The following is a 15,646-nucleotide window of genomic DNA, read 5'->3' on the forward strand; positions in this document are numbered from 1 at the left end:
CACTGTCACTATCATGACACCATCATCACTACCATCATCATCACTGTAATATTCACCCAAAGCACCAAAGAGAGGACTCTGCCATCTTGGATTACCCACACCACAGCTTGCCATCAACAGCCAATTTCTAAATTTTTTGTGGGGTGATTTGGTCAAAATCTGTCTCCCCTACTAGACTCCAGCACCAGGAAGTAGGAACCATAGATTCACCTATTCACTCATTTGTTTCTTCATTTACCAAGAGGCTGCTAGAACAGGGAGGATGAGCTTGGGATTCTACAGACAGTTAGACTAGATGCAAACCTTAGTTAAAGCCCTTACAAGATGAACAACCTCATGTGTGTTTTTTTTTTAACTCTTTTGTCCAATTTTTCTCCTCAAGAAAATGGGGATAATAAGAGCACCTACTGGAAGATTTGCTGGGATTATTCAAAGAGGTCATGCATGTTAAGTGCTGAAGAGTGTCCAGCAGGCTTAGCTACTGTTATACAACAAATATTTATTGAGAACCCTCAGCCCTCATAGGTATTCTCTCCTTTTCCTACAGTCGTAGGATTCTCATCATTTACCTGGGAAAATGTAAGCTTGCATCTTGCAGATTCCCTTGCAGCTAGCTGTGGCCACATGACTAAGTTCTGGCCAGTGAAGTGTGAGTTGCATCCTTTAAGAGTAGGACATGGCTTTTCTTGTCTCCTTCTTACCTCCTGCTGGTTGGAATGTGCAGGAGCCTCACCTCAGACCATGAGGCTGAAGGCCTCATTCAAAGAATAGCAGAGAGGAAAGACGGAAGCAGATGGGTCCCACATTTCCATACCATCTCTGAACCTCCTACATCTGGACTTCAGTGGGAGGGGTAAATAAATTATAGTCAGTCAAAGCCTCTTTTACTTTGTGTCTCTCCTATATGCATCCAAAGCTTAACCCTCACTAACAGCACCTACTAGGTGCCAGGGGTTGTATGCTTATTCATCTCAGTATCCAGAGGGCTCCAAATAGAAGAAGAAATGTAGGTTTAGGGGTCAAAACACTTGTTCAGGGTCACAGAATTAGTAAGAGGCCAGGACCTGCTATCACGGGAGAATTCACCCTGTGGGTCTGTGATGGATGCATAGAGCTCAATGGGACACTGGCTGTGGAATAGTCAAATTGCACTGGGTTTGAACCCCACACTGGCACTTACTTTCTGTGTGACCTTAATCAACTAGCTTAATATCTCTGAACATAGTCTCTTCTTTCTGGATGGTTATGAGGCTTAAATAAGACAGAGATGGCATTGACACACTGCGAATGCTAAATAAATATTGGCCCCTGTCATAGCCAAATGGAACAAATCCCAGAGGCCACCCAGGGGAACTGGGAGAAAAACAAAGGGAGATGAGGACCTGAGAGACAAAGGGAAGGAGAGATGAGGCTGGTGGAGCGGGGGGGATCTTACTCCTTTACTTCCACCCATCCTGGCCTGTGGCGAAGGACGTCCATGAGAGTATTCATAAGAGTGGTCTTGAACCGGATTGAGGCTCTCTGCTCTCTGCAAGAAAAGGCAACAGAACATTTGCTCAGAATCAACTATTTCCCTAGGATGGGGCAGGGATAGGAAAAAAGGAAAAGGAAGAGATGTTAGTTCCATACCTGGAAATGCCAGAACAGAATTACCAAATTCCAGAATTTAGCATCATAGCATGAAACACTTTAAAAAATCAAACTGAGAATTACAGAATCTTTGAATCATTGAAAAATAAAAGCAGTCACTTGCTTCAGTGCTTTCTATGGTTTGGTGACTTTACATATGCCACTGCTAATTCTTATATTGAATGGTGTGTGCTATGTGCGTGCTCAGTCGCTCAGTCATGTCTGACTCTTTGAGACCCATTGACTGTAGTCCGCCAGGCTCCTCTGTCCATGGAATGCTCCAGGCAAGAATACTGGAGTGGATGGCCATTTCCTTCTCCAAAGGATCTTCCCAACGAAGGGGCTGAACCATGCCTCCTATGTCTTTTGCATTGGCAGGCGGGTTCTTTGCCACGGTGCCACCTGGGAAGCATATTAAGTGATAAGTATTTGCAAATCCCCCTTTCTGTTACTCATCTGAGAAGATGAAATGGGTATACTTTTCCCTCTTCCTCCTACCAGGGAAACTACAACCCCAGCACATTAGATATAAATCAAACATAAGACGACACTGAGAGGGGCACAGAAGAAGGCAGACTGACTGGCTGAGGGTCTCAGGGCCCAGAGAATTGCATGTGGTAAACTCCCTGGGTTATCTTTTTGCCTCATAGGTCCCAGATGTGGAGAGGAAGAAGCTGGCAAGTCTGAAACACCAATGGGCACAGACAAAAAAGCTCCAATAAAAGCCCATCTCTGCAACCAGGAAAGGAAGACTTAGACAACAACTTCTGTACTCTGGCCAACTCTGTGGCTTAGCAAAGGTAGAATGGGGAATCTAGACTTTCCACCAGGTTGTAACAAGGCATCCAACATCCCCCAAGACACCTGGGTAGGTTGGTGTCAGAGGTCAAAGATGGATCCGGGACTTTCATCACTAGCAGGTGGTAGTAAGATGCCCACACCTGCTGTGACAGTGGAGAACATGTGCCTGGACTTCCATCCCCACCTGGCAGTAAGGAGGCACCCCTCTCCCTTGGGTTGACTGTCAACAGAGGCCTGGTAAAGAATCAGGACTTTCACTAGCACCCAGTGGTAATGAGGCTGCACCTCCTGTGGTGTTCGAGTAGGTCAGGTGGGGAGCAGGAACAAGGTGCTCCCAGCCAGGGTGAAATCACAGAGGCCTAGTGGAGCCAGAACTCCCACTCCACCCAGCAGTAAGAAGGAGCCCCCTCTACCCTCAAGTGTCAGTGGAGGCCAAGTGGGGAAACTAGACCACCCTATATGACAATAATGAGGTGGTACCATACCCCCTTCCCTGGCCAGAGCAGGGTCAGAAAATGTCACCTAAGATAGGTTTAAACAAGATCCAGAGTTCTACAGCATAATACCCCAAATGTTCAAGATTCAGTTGGAAATCACTTGTCACACCAAGAATCAGGAAAATCTCAATGTGGCTAATACCCATGCCAAAGTGGCAGATGTGTTAGAATTATGTGACAAATTTTCTAAAGCAACCATCATAAAAATGTTTCAGTGAGTGACTAAGGACACATTTGAAGAACATATGAGGAACCCAGGAAAAAAATCAAAGATGTGTACTTTCACTAATCTTATTCAACATAGCTCCAGAAGTTCTAGACAGTTCAAGAAGGCAAGAAAAGTGATATAGATCAGGAAGGAAGAAAGAAAATTGTCCCTTTTCGCAGATGACTATGTAAAACTTCCCAAGGAATCTGAGAAACAATTCATGAACTGATAGGTGAGATCAGTGAGATCACAGGATATAAAATGAATATTCAAAAATCAGTTATATTTCTATATATTATCAGTGAGCACATGAACACTGAAATTAAAAATACAATTTACAAGTTCTTTTTAAAAAGGCATATTTAGGGGCAAATCTAACAAAACATGTGCAGAACTTATGTACTGAACACTACAAAAGCAAAAATTCAAAGATCTAAATAAACAGAGAACTGTGCCATGCACATGGATTGGAAGACTCAGTAGATGTGTCAGTTCTTCCCAAATTGGTGTGCAGATTTAATATGATTCCTGGGATCAAAATTCTAGTGAGATTTTTTTTGCAGGATAATTCTAAAATATATGTGGAAAGGCAAAGATATTAGAAGGGCTTCCCTGGTGGTTCAATGGTAAGGAATTCGCCTGGCAATGCAAGAGACACAAGAGATGCAGGTTTGATCCCTAGGTCAGGAATACCTTTGGAGAAAGAAATGGCAACCCACTCCAGTATTCCTGTCTGAAAAATTCCATGGACGGGGGGCCTGGCAGGCTACAGTCCATGGGATTGCAGAGAGTCAGACATGACTAAGCAACTGAGCACACACAGACACACAAAGATATTAGAAATAGAATATCTAAAACAAATTTGAAAAGAAGAATAAAGTGGGGTCGTTTCAGTTCAGTTCAGTCGCTCAGTCGTGTCCAACTTTTTGCAACCCTATGGACTGCAGCACGCCAGGCTTCCCTGTCCATCACCAAGTCCTGGAGCTTGCTCAAACTCATGTCCATCAAGTTGGTGATGCCTTCCAACCATCTCATCCTCTGTCGTCCCCTTCTCCTCATGCCTTCAATCTTTCCAGAATCAGGGTCTTTTCCAGTGAGTCAGTTCTTCTCATCAGATGGCCAAAGTATTGGAGCTTTAGCTCCAGCATCACTCCTTCCAATGAATATTCAGGACTGATTTCCTTTAGGATGGACTGGTTTGATCTCCTTGTAGTCCAAGGGACTCTCAAGAGTCTTTGCCAACATCATAGTTCAAAAGCATCAATTCTTTGGCACTCAGCTTTCTTTATACTCCAACTCTCTCATCCATACATGATTACTGGAAAAACCATAGCCTTGACTAGATGGACCTTTGTTGGCAAAGTAATGTCTCTGCTTTTTAATATGCTGTCTAGGTTGGTCATAGCTTTTCTTCCAAGGAGCAAGCATCTTTTAATTTTATGGCTGCAGTCATCACCTACAGTGATTTTGGAGCCCAACAAAATAAAGTCTGTCACTTTTTCCATTGTTTCTCCATCTATTTGCCATGAAGTGATGGGACCGGATGCCATGATCTTAGTTTTTTGAATGTTGAGTTTTAAGCCAGCTTTTTCACTCTGCTCTTTCACTTTCATCAAGAGGCTTTTTAGCTCTAATTCACTTTCCCCCATAAGGGTGGTGTCATCTGTGTATCTGAGGTTATTGATATTTCTCCCTGCAATCTTGATTCCAGCTTGTGCTTCATCCAGCCCAGCATTTCGCATGATGTATTCTGCATAGAAGTTAAATAAGCAGGGTGATAATACACAGCCTTGATGAACTCCTTTCCTGATTTGGAACCAGTCTGTTGTTCCATGTCCAGTTCTAACTGTTGCTTCCTGACCTGCATACAGGTTTCTCAGGAGGCAGGTCAGGTGCTCTGGTACTCCCATCTCTTTAAGAATTTCTCATAGTTTGTTGTGATCCACACAGTCAAAGACTCTGGCGTAGTCAATAAAGCAGAAGAAGATGTTTTTCTGGAACTCTCTTGCTTTTTCTATGATCCAGCGGATGTTGGCAATTTGATCATTGGTTCCTCTGCCTTTTCTAAATCCAGCTTGAACATCTGGAAGTTCTCGGTGCACGTACTATTGAAGCCCCACTTGGAGAATTTTGAGCATCGTTTTGCTAGCGTGTGAGATGAGTGCAATTATGTGGTAGTTAGAACATTCTTTGGCATTGCTTTTCTTTGGGATGGGAATGAAAACTGACATTTTCCAGTCCTGTGGCCACTGCTGAGACTTCCAAATTTGCTGACATATTGAGTGCAGCACTTTAACATCATATTTTTAGGATTTGAAATAGCTCAGCTGGAATTCCATCACCTCCACTAGCTTTGTTTGTAGTGATGAAAGGCAACCATTTTGCCTTTTTCCAATTCTTTTTCTTGGTCATGGTCTTGATCACTGCCTCCTGAACAATGTCACAAACCTCTGTCCATAGTTCTTCAGGCACTCTATCAAATCTAATCCCTCAAATCTATTTGTCACTTCCACTGTATAATCATAAGGGATTTTATTTAGGTCATACCTGAATGATCTAGTGGTTTCCCTACTTTCTTCAATTTAAGTCTGAACTTTGCAATAAGGAGTTCATAATCTGAGCCACAGTCAGCGCCTGGTCTTGTTTTTGCTGACTGTATAAAGCTTCTCCATCTTCGGCTGCAAAGAATATAATCAATCTGTGGGGTAAATCATTATGTAGCTACAATAATCACAGAAATGTGATTCATTTCTGTGGTATTCACAGAATACTGTGTGATATTCACAGAAAGAGATACAGAGACCTAGAGAAGAGAAAAAAGAACAAGGAAATAGATCCACACAAATATGCCCAAATAAATTTTGACAAATGAAAAACTCAATTCAATGAAGGAAGAATAGCCTTTTCAATAAATGGTGCTGGAGCGATTTGATATGAATATGCAAAATATGAACCTAGACTTAAATCTCATACTTTATTGTGTGAACTAATTTTAAAAGTTAATTTTATTTATTTTATTTATTTATTTATTTTTGGCTGTGCTGGGTCTTTGTTGCTTTGTGCAGGCTACTCTTCATTGTGGAGCACAGGTTTCTCCTTGCAGAGGCTTCTTTTGTTGTAGAGCTTTGACTTAGTTGCTCCTTGACATACAGGATATTTCTAGACCAGGGATCGAACCTGTGTCCTCTGCACTGGCAGGCAAATTCTTAACCACTGGATCACCAGAGAAGTCCCTTAGACCTCAGAGTTTATATAAAACTTAACTATAGCCCCCCTAGGCTCCTCTGTCCATGGGATTTCCCAGGCAAAAATACAGAAGTGGGTTGCCATGGGTTGCCATTTCCTTCTCCAAAGGGTTTTCCTGACCCAGGGATAGCACCTGCATCTCCTGCATTGCAGATGGATTCTCTACTGCTGAGCCACCAGGGAAGCCCAAATTAATAGCACAGGAAACTTAAACGACCAACAAAGCATGCTAAAATATACTCAACCTTATCAATAACCAAGAAATGCAAATTATGATAAAAGGACTTCTGCTTTTAGTTATGATATAAAAGGATGTGAAAGAGTTTCAATACTATAGTAACAATGAGAAAACAATGCATAGGATAAATGTCCCTGTTCGTGGTGGAGAGCAACAGGCAAAGGAAAACTTGACAAACGAATTCCAGAGAGAAACAAGGCCTTCATGGAGGAGCAGAGAAGATACAGCAGTTTCCAGATCTGGGTCTGGGTTGGACAAGTGAGGGAGCAATGGCAGCGGTGGAAGATAGACTTTTCAGTGCCAGGAGAAATTAGCTGAGTTTAGACATGTGGGCTTCCCTGGTAGCTCAGCTGGTAAAGAATCTGCCGGCAATGCAGGAGACCCCAGTTCAATCCCTGGGTTGAGAAAATCCCCTGGAGAAGAGATAGGCTACCCACTCCAGTATTCTTGGGTTTCCTTGGTGGCTCAGACAGTAAAGAATCTACATGCAATGCAGGAGACCTGGGTTTTATCCCTGGGTCAGGAAGATCCCCTGGAGGAGGGTATGGCAACGTACTCCAGTATTCTTACCTAGAGAATCCCCGTGGACAGAGAAGACTGGCAGGCTACAGTCCATGGGGGTCGCGTAGAGTCAGCCTGAGTGACTAAGCACAGCACAGCACAGACAACACGTAGGATGGATAAAAATCTGGAAGAGTCCTTTCCAAAACCAAATGAAATAAAGCCGAATTCTGGCAAATTTGCTTAAGAAAGGAGCACTAACTATAGAAAACAGTAAAGCTGAGAGAAAACCCAGACTTCTGCACATGGTGCTTGCATTCCAGCAGCCCTGCCAGAGTTGAATCCCAAAGTGAACAAAAACAATCAATCAAACAAACAACTGCGGTCCAATCTCCTCCCAGGTCAGATACTGCTGCTGCTGCTGCTAAGTTGCTTCAGTCATGTCCGACTCTGTGCGACCCCAGAGATGGCAGCCCACCAGGCTTCCCCGTCCCTGGGATTCTCCAGGCAAGAACACTGGAGTGGGTTGCCATTTCCTTCTCCAATGCATGCAAGTGAAAAGTGAAAGTGAAGTTGCTCAGTCGTGTCTGACTCAGCGACCCCATGGACTGCAGCCTACCAGGCTCATCCATCCATGGGATTTTCCAGGCAAGAGTAGCGGAGTGGGGTGCCATTGCCTTCTCCAAGATCAGATACTAACAAGCTCAAAATGGCAGTACAGGAAGCTAGGCTCGAGATGAAGTCAGTGTATTAAAGCTTTGATCCAACCCATGCTCCCAGTGCATATAACAAGTTATGTTTATACTGTAGTCTGTTAAGTGTGCAATAGCATTGTGTCTCTTTAAAAATGGACATATCTTAATTTAAAAACATTTTATTGCTGGGACTTCCCTGGTGGTCCAGTGGTTAAGAATCTGCCTACCAATGCAGGGTACACGATTTCAACCCCTGGTCTCAGAGGATCCCACATGCCTTGGAGCAACTAAGCCCTTGATCCACAACTACTGAGGCCCACGTGCCTAGAGCCTGTGCTTAGCAGCAAGAGAAGGCCGAGCTCCACAGCAAAGAGTAGTCCCCACTGGCCACAACTAGAGAAAGCCCAAGTGCAGCAATGAAGACCTAGCACAACAAACAATAAAATGAATAAATATGTAAATTTAAAAATTTAAAAATACTTAATTAAAAAAAATGCTGTCATTTGAGTCTTCAGTGTGGTGTAGTAGTAACATCAAAGATCACTGATCATAGATTCTCATACTAAATATGATAATAATGAAAAAATCTGAAATGTTGAGAATTACCAAAGTGTGACACAGACACAAAGGCAGAAAATTCTGCTGGAAAACGGCACAAATAGACTTGGTCAATGCAGGGTTGCCACAAACCTTCGATTTGTGAAAAAAACCGAATAGCATCTGTAAAGTGCAACAAACCAAAGTATGATAAAAGGATGTATGCTTGTACACAAACACATGTACACAAATATATGTGGGTGTGGAAGTGGGTGTGCGTAATTTTCTTGGTCTTCACTATTTTTTACACACAATGTGCAGAATGGAATATAAAATATATAAGACATGCAATAATAAAGCAGAAAAATGTAATGCATAATCAAGAGGAAAAATAGCCAATTGAGATAAACTCAAAAATGACCCAATTATTGGAGTTATAAGATTAAGACTTTACACAGACACTATAAATATGTCAAAGAATTTATATGAAAAGATGGATATAATAAGTAAATATATGAATTATTGCAGAAAAGATATTGAAAGTCTAAAAAGGAACCAAGATGGAAAAATGTAAAACTGAAAATTACAGTATCTGAAATTAAAAATTCACAGGGTAAATTTAACAGGCGATTGGACATTATCGAAGAAAGGACAGTAATGTTAGTCAGAGGGTACAAATTTCCAGTTATAAGAGAAGTGGGTTCTGAGGATCTAGTGTATAGCATGGTAACTATACTGTATGATATGCTTGAAAGTTGTTAACAGTAGATCTTAAGTGTTCTCACCATAACAACAACAACAAAATGGTAATTATGTGAGGTGAAGGATGTGTTGACTAACCTAATTGTGGTAAACATTTTACAATATATATGTGTATCAAATCATCACATTATACACTTTAAATTTACACAATACTATATGCCAATTACATCTCAGTAAAGCTAGAAAACAATTGAAAGATAGTAAATTTGAAGACAGGACAATAGAAATTATTCAATCTGAATTAGAGAAAGAAAAAATTTAGAAAAAGAGATCTCAGGGCCTTACAGGACAATATCAAACAATATAACATACATGAAATCCATGGCAACACACATCACCAATGGGAGTTGGTGATAGACAGAGAAGCCTGGCATGCTGCAGCCCATGGGGTCAGAAAGAGTCAGACATGACTGAGTGACTGAACTGAATAAAACAGATGGATGGGCTCTGTTATCAGAAGTGCTCTTTGTTTTGTTGAGGTGGGAGCAGACGTGTAAATTTGGGGCCAAGATCTGGAACATAGTGGAATCGCTCTGTGTGCAAGAGTGAAAGGTTTAAAATTGGTGGAAAGGAGTCAGTACATATAGACAGAAAGGAAAGAAGATGGGTGCTGCATGAAAGAAAGGTCAGAGACCATGCATACCCTCCCCAGTAATGGTGTAGTCAGGAAGGACTTTAGAAAAAATAGAAATATCTAAATGAAATAAGAAAATTCTAAAAGAATTGCCATGGTGTGTGCAATGTAACTACCTCCTTAACTCCCCACAAAAATCTTCAGTAAGGTCTGCATTGCTCACTTCTGCTTTGTGCATGTGGATTCTGTAAGAAATCCAAAAAGGTGCTGAGTTCTGCACCCAGGTTACTGTTGCAGAGTGGTGCAGAAGTTTAGAATGGATTTTTCATTTGAGTTATCAAGTCCACTTCACATGGCTGTTGAATGAGGCAGATACAACATGGTCTGTGGAGTCCAACAAGCTCTGCCACTAACAGATCCTGCAGTCTTGACCAAGTAACAGCTTCTTTGAGTTTCAGTCTCCCCATCTGTAAAATGGACAGAACAATAGTATCTACTGCAAAGAACTGTGGTCAGGATTCATTGAGATAAGCAAGTGAAACAACAAGCCCAGGGCCTGGCAAGTGCTTGCTGTTTATTATCATTATCCTTATCATTATCAAAGTAAAGAAGGGGGAAGGGAGAGATGGACAAAGGGAAGGAAGGAAGGAAGGCAGCAATTAGTTCTGGGTTTATTGGACTGGGTGGGACCACTCACCGTTCTTTTCCTTTTGGCAATCCATGGCCCTTGTAATTTTGATTCTGCAATGAGAAAATGAAAGTGATATAATTTTATGCATTTCCATTCTGTTTTTCCAGCTCAGCTTACTGCAGATATTAAAATGTTCAAACTATCAGACTCAGCACTGCACAGATGCTATGACAAGAAGGTTTAGCCTGGCAAAGTTCTCACTGGTTAGCATGTACCCAGAAACTTGGTCCTTGGAATGAACCCCCAAGGATCCAAGGGTCCACGTCACTCTAGGCTTACTCCAGATATGACCGTACAGTGTTTCAAATGTCCAACCATGAATCCCCAGTATGAGGGCTGAACTCAGTAGGATCTGGACCTTCTGTAACACTGAATGTTTGATTAGACCCATGATTCAGGAGGATCTGGGTTAATGACTCAGAGCAATGTTAATTGCTTTGACTCAAAATGGACTTTCCAAATCCTCAAAGGGTATTTGGGGTATTATTCTCCTACAACTATGTCCAAAACAGTTTGATCCTCAGTCCTAGTATGACTGATCCCTAAGGCAGGTGTGAAAGGAGAATCAGAAATTGGTATTATGCAAGATGACCTATGCACCCTGGACAGATGTGCCATCTGTATTAGTCTTCTATTGCTGCATAACAAATTACCACAAACATAGTAGCTTAACGGAGAAGGCAATGGCCCCCCACTCCAGTACTCTTGCCTGGAAAATCCCATGGATGGAGAAGCCTGGTAGGCTGCCGTCCATGGGGTCACTAAGAGTCGGGCACGACTGACTGACTTCACTTTCACTTTTCACTTTCATGCATTGGAGAAGGCAATGGCACCCCACTCCAGTGTTCTTGCCTGGAGAATCCCAGGGACGGGGGAGCCTGGCAGGCTGCCGTCTATGGGGTTGCACAGTCGGACATGACTGAAGCGACTTAGCAGCAGCAGCTAGTAGCTTCAGGCAGTGCAGATCTATGTCCCACAGCTTCCTTGGACCAGGAGTCAGTCTGGGCACATCTTAGCTGGATCTTCTGCTCAGGTCTTGCAAGGCTACCATCAGGGTGATGGCTGTGGTTATGTTTCTCCTCTAGGGCTTGGGGTCCTCTTCCAAGATCATCCAGATTGTTGGCAGAATTGTTATTTGGGGTTGTACAATTGAGGTCCCTGTTTATTTGCTAGTCATTGGTTGGGACTGCTCTCAGCTCCTAGAGGCTGCTTGCAGTTCCTTTTGAAGTGGCCTCCTTAGGCAGTTCAAAATATGGATGCTTACTTTCTTCCAGGCCAACAAAAGCATGTCCCTCTGATTCCAACCCATCTCCCACTCCAAGTTGGTTATGATGGAGGCTCATATAACATTGTAATAACTATCCCATCAAAGCCACAGGCTCCATCAACACTCAAGGGGAGGGCATTATACAAAGTGTATACACCCAAGCTGGGAATCTTGGGGGCCATCTTAGAATTCTGCCTACCACACAATGCTGTGCTGTGCTTAGTTGCTCAGTCATGTCCGATTCTTTGTGACCCCATGGCCTGTAGCCCACCAGGCTCCTCTGTCCATGGAGATTCTTCAGGAAAGAATACTGGAGTGAGTTGCCATGCCCTCCTCCAGGGGATCTTTCCAACTCAGGGATCGAACCCAGGTCTCCTGCACTGCAGGCAGATTGTTTACCATCTGAGCCACCAGAGAAGCCCAAGAATACTGGAGTGGGTAACTTATCCCTTCTCCAGGGCATCTTCCTGACCCAGGAATTGAACTGGGTCTCTTCCATTGAAGGTGAATTCTTTACCAGCTAAGCTATCAGGGAAGCCCCTGCTACACAATGCTACCCCTCAAAAAGGCAGTAGAAAGGGCTAGAGGTTACTGTTTTACAAAACCTGCAGAAGTAAGCCCCCCACAAAAGCAAGGGTAATTTTATCCTGTTTCAATCAAGCCCCTCTAATTCCCCTAGTCAAGTGTTCTAATCTTTTTTTCATAACATCTTTTATATTCTCACATGTTTATGTATGTTTGCACAGTTGCTCCAGAGTCTTTGCTTGAAAAAAATTTCCCATTTCTCACTGCATTGTCTTGCCTCTTTTGTCAAAATTCAATTGGCTATGTACATGTGGGTCTAACTCTAGACTCTGTCTTGTTCTATTGACTTATTTGTCTACTCTTATGTCCCTACCACACTGCCTTAATTACCATAGTTTTCTAGTAAATCTTGAAATCAAGTAGAGTAAGTCCAATTTTTTCAAGATTGTCTTTACAAGTTGAGGTCCTCTGGACTTCAATATTAATTTTAGGATCTGCTTGCTAACTTCTATCAAAAGAGTATATTGGTATTTTTATTGGGGTTATAATGAACGTACAGATCATTTTGGGAAGAAGTGACATCATAAATGATTGAGTGCGTTATTCCATGAATATGATCTATCTCTATCTCTATTAATCTAAGTTTTCAATTTCTTTCCACTGTTTTCTAGTTTTCAGTATAGAAGTCTTGAACATGTTTAATTGCATCTATTTTTAGACATTTGATTTTGTGATGCATTGTAAATTTTCACTTTCCAATTATTTGATGGTAAACAGAATAAAGCTCCCTCAAAATGTGTCCATGTCCTAATCCCCAGAACCTGTAAATATGTTAGGTGCCTGTGTGTTCAGTGATGACCAATTCTTTGGGATCCCAGGGACTGTAGCCAGCCAGGCTCCTCTGTCTACGGAGCTTAGGGAATCTTCCTGACCCAAGGATGGAACCCATATCACCAACGTCTCCTGAATTGGCAGGTGGGATTCTTTACCACTGTGCCACTCGGGATTGCATGGCAAAGGGAAATTAAGGTTGCAGATGGAATTAAGGTTTGGAATCAACTGACTTGAAAATAGAGACATTATCCTGGATTATTTGGGTGGGCCCAAGATAATCACTTATTTTTTTGCTCTGAAAGTGAAAGTCGCTCAGTCGTGTCCAACTCTTACAGTCCATGGAATTCTCCAGTCCGTGGGTAGCCATTCCCTTCTCCAGGGCATCTTCCCAACCCAAGGATCGAAATAAAGAACTAGAAGTGCCATTCTTCGGAGGTGGAACACGGGGTAAAAAGCAGGCCGGGGTGGGACAGCTGGATTCTAGAGTAATTCATTCTTTTCCCTGGGTCTAATCTTTCCCAGATTAGAAATCTCTACCACTTTTGAAATGGGGGCGTTGGTCTGTGTACACCTAGAGGGCAGGGGCTTGTCCTGCCCTCTAGTATTGGGCTGGCCTCGGAAAAAACACTAATGAGCGTTTGGGGGATGGATGGATGAGAAAGTTGCAAGCGGCCGACGGGGTAAATAGATCTCTAAAGAGCTTTTCCAGATCAGAAAATCCGTAATTCTGAGCTTTCCACGGAGTCACAGAAATCTCTGACTATAGTTTAGAATCCTAGAGTTTCACAAATTTCTGGCTGGCAAACCAGGTTTCTTAAACTCGCGCTGAAACTCCGGCGTTGCGCAGGATGCCGGGACTTGTAGTTTTTTCCCTGAACGCGACATTTTCTTCCTTGCTAACGGAAATCCCTCCACGAGGACTCCTCAACTTCTGAACCCCTCTGCGATTTCTCTCCCTCTCTAGGGACGATGACCCATCTGGATAGAGGGGCATGCCTACCTTCGGTCGTGACATGATAGGATTCCCCAGGGCTCGATCCAAACCGCCACTTTGTCTGGCTACAGCCTTAGCGTCCCGTTGCCAAGGCGACGGAGGGAGGGCTCTGCCGTTCTGATTGGATGAGGTTAAGAAACTCCTTTTCGCGCAACTCACAGACCCCAGCTTAGAAGCGGTTGCGTGCCAAGGCGGCCCAGACCCCTCTAATCCCTAAAACTTTCTCCCCCAGCCCTATGCCACCGCAACCTAGCCGGAGACTGGCTGCCAACCGAGGGCAGTCACTCCTCGTGTCTCCTCCGGCTGCACTTCGGTTGATCGATAGACCTGCATCTGAAAAGTTGTCAGCTTTTGGTCAATGCGATGGTTCTAGGTTTCCTTACTCGGTCCCTCACAGTCACCTGGTCAGTTGCTCACGTGGCCAATCACGTGGCCACATCATTCTTGATCTCTCTCAGTCACTCTAATTCTTAGGCACCAACTCAGTGCCAGGACTCACCTCAACGTCTGCAGTGGCCTCCTGACCTTCTAGGAGTGCTCACTTTGCCCTATCCACTCCAGTTCATTCTTTGCACTGCTGGCAAAGAGCTCTTTAACACACAAACCTGATCTTGTCTTTCCCCTGCCTATAACCGGGCCACTTATTCCTCACTGCGCCCTGTACTGGCTCCATGTTCTTCCCTGCCTTACTTCCCACTGCCCCAGGATCTATATAGAAAATAAAGTGAAGTCGCTCAGTCGTGTCCAACTCTTCACGACTCCATGGACACCAGGCTCCTCCATCCATGGGATTTTCTAGGCAAGAATACTGGAGTGGGTTGCCATTTCCTTCTCCAGGGAACTTCTCCCACATTGTAGACAGACACTTTAGTGTCTGAGCCACCAGGGAAGTCTATATATCTATATAGCTGATTAGAAACTATTTTAAAATTTTTGTTGTTGTTATTTTATAGCAATAAAAATATGTAGGAATATATCTAACAAAATATATTAAAGACATTTCATCAAACAACAAATTTTTATTAAACATCTACTGTTATGTCCTGGCTCATTCTTGATTCTGAGGATACAACAGTGAACAAAACTAATAAAGACTGTGGAGTTAATATTCTCATAGAGAAAATTACAAAACATTACTGAAGGACATTAAAGAAGGCCTGAATACGTGGAGGGATATACCATGTACATGGATGGGAAGACTCAATATCATAAAGACATATATTTTCCCAAATCTAATCAGAATTTTTGAGAGCGATTTTCAAACCCAAACAACAAAGTTTATGTGTTGGGGAAGGGAGATATTTCTCTGCTTATCAAGTCACATATGGTGCAAAGAGGCAAATATTAATGGAATACAATAGGGATGCTAGAAACAGACACAGGCTTTTCTGTACTGATGTACAATAGAGGTAGAATCATAAATCCGTAGGGAAATGGTGGAGAACTCAATAAATGGCACTGAGAAACTGGCTTTCCACAGGAGTAAAAAATTGATCCCTGATTCAAGTAGATTAAAGAATAAATATGGCAAGCAAATATTTCAGACTACAGCTGACCCCTGAATGATGCAGAAGTTAGGGGCACCAACCCTTAAGCAGTTGGAAAGCCACCTATAACATGACACTTGGCCCTTCTTGTAGACGGTTC

At 42.9% G+C, this 15,646-nt stretch overlaps 1 protein-coding gene across 1 annotated transcript in view; it reads right to left on the reverse strand.

Moving 5' to 3' along the window:
• TTLL9 (tubulin tyrosine ligase like 9) overlaps positions 1 to 14,127 on the reverse strand; it is a 48,502-nt gene extending 34,375 nt beyond the window's left edge. Inside the window, exons 1-3 of the mRNA XM_040247580.1 lie at positions 14,006 to 14,127; positions 10,386 to 10,429; positions 1,436 to 1,528 (exon numbers count right to left, since the gene is read on the reverse strand). Of these exons, the coding sequence (XP_040103514.1) occupies positions 1,436 to 1,528; positions 10,386 to 10,429; positions 14,006 to 14,020 (152 nt within the window). The 5' untranslated portion in view covers positions 14,021 to 14,127. The remainder of the gene's footprint in view (positions 1 to 1,435; positions 1,529 to 10,385; positions 10,430 to 14,005) is intronic.
• Between the last annotated feature and the right edge of the window lie 1,519 nt (positions 14,128 to 15,646).

Source organism: Oryx dammah, unplaced genomic scaffold (genome assembly GCF_014754425.2).
Source record: "Oryx dammah isolate SB20612 unplaced genomic scaffold, SCBI_Odam_1.1 HiC_scaffold_10, whole genome shotgun sequence".
Lineage (NCBI taxonomy): Eukaryota > Metazoa > Chordata > Mammalia > Artiodactyla > Bovidae > Oryx > Oryx dammah.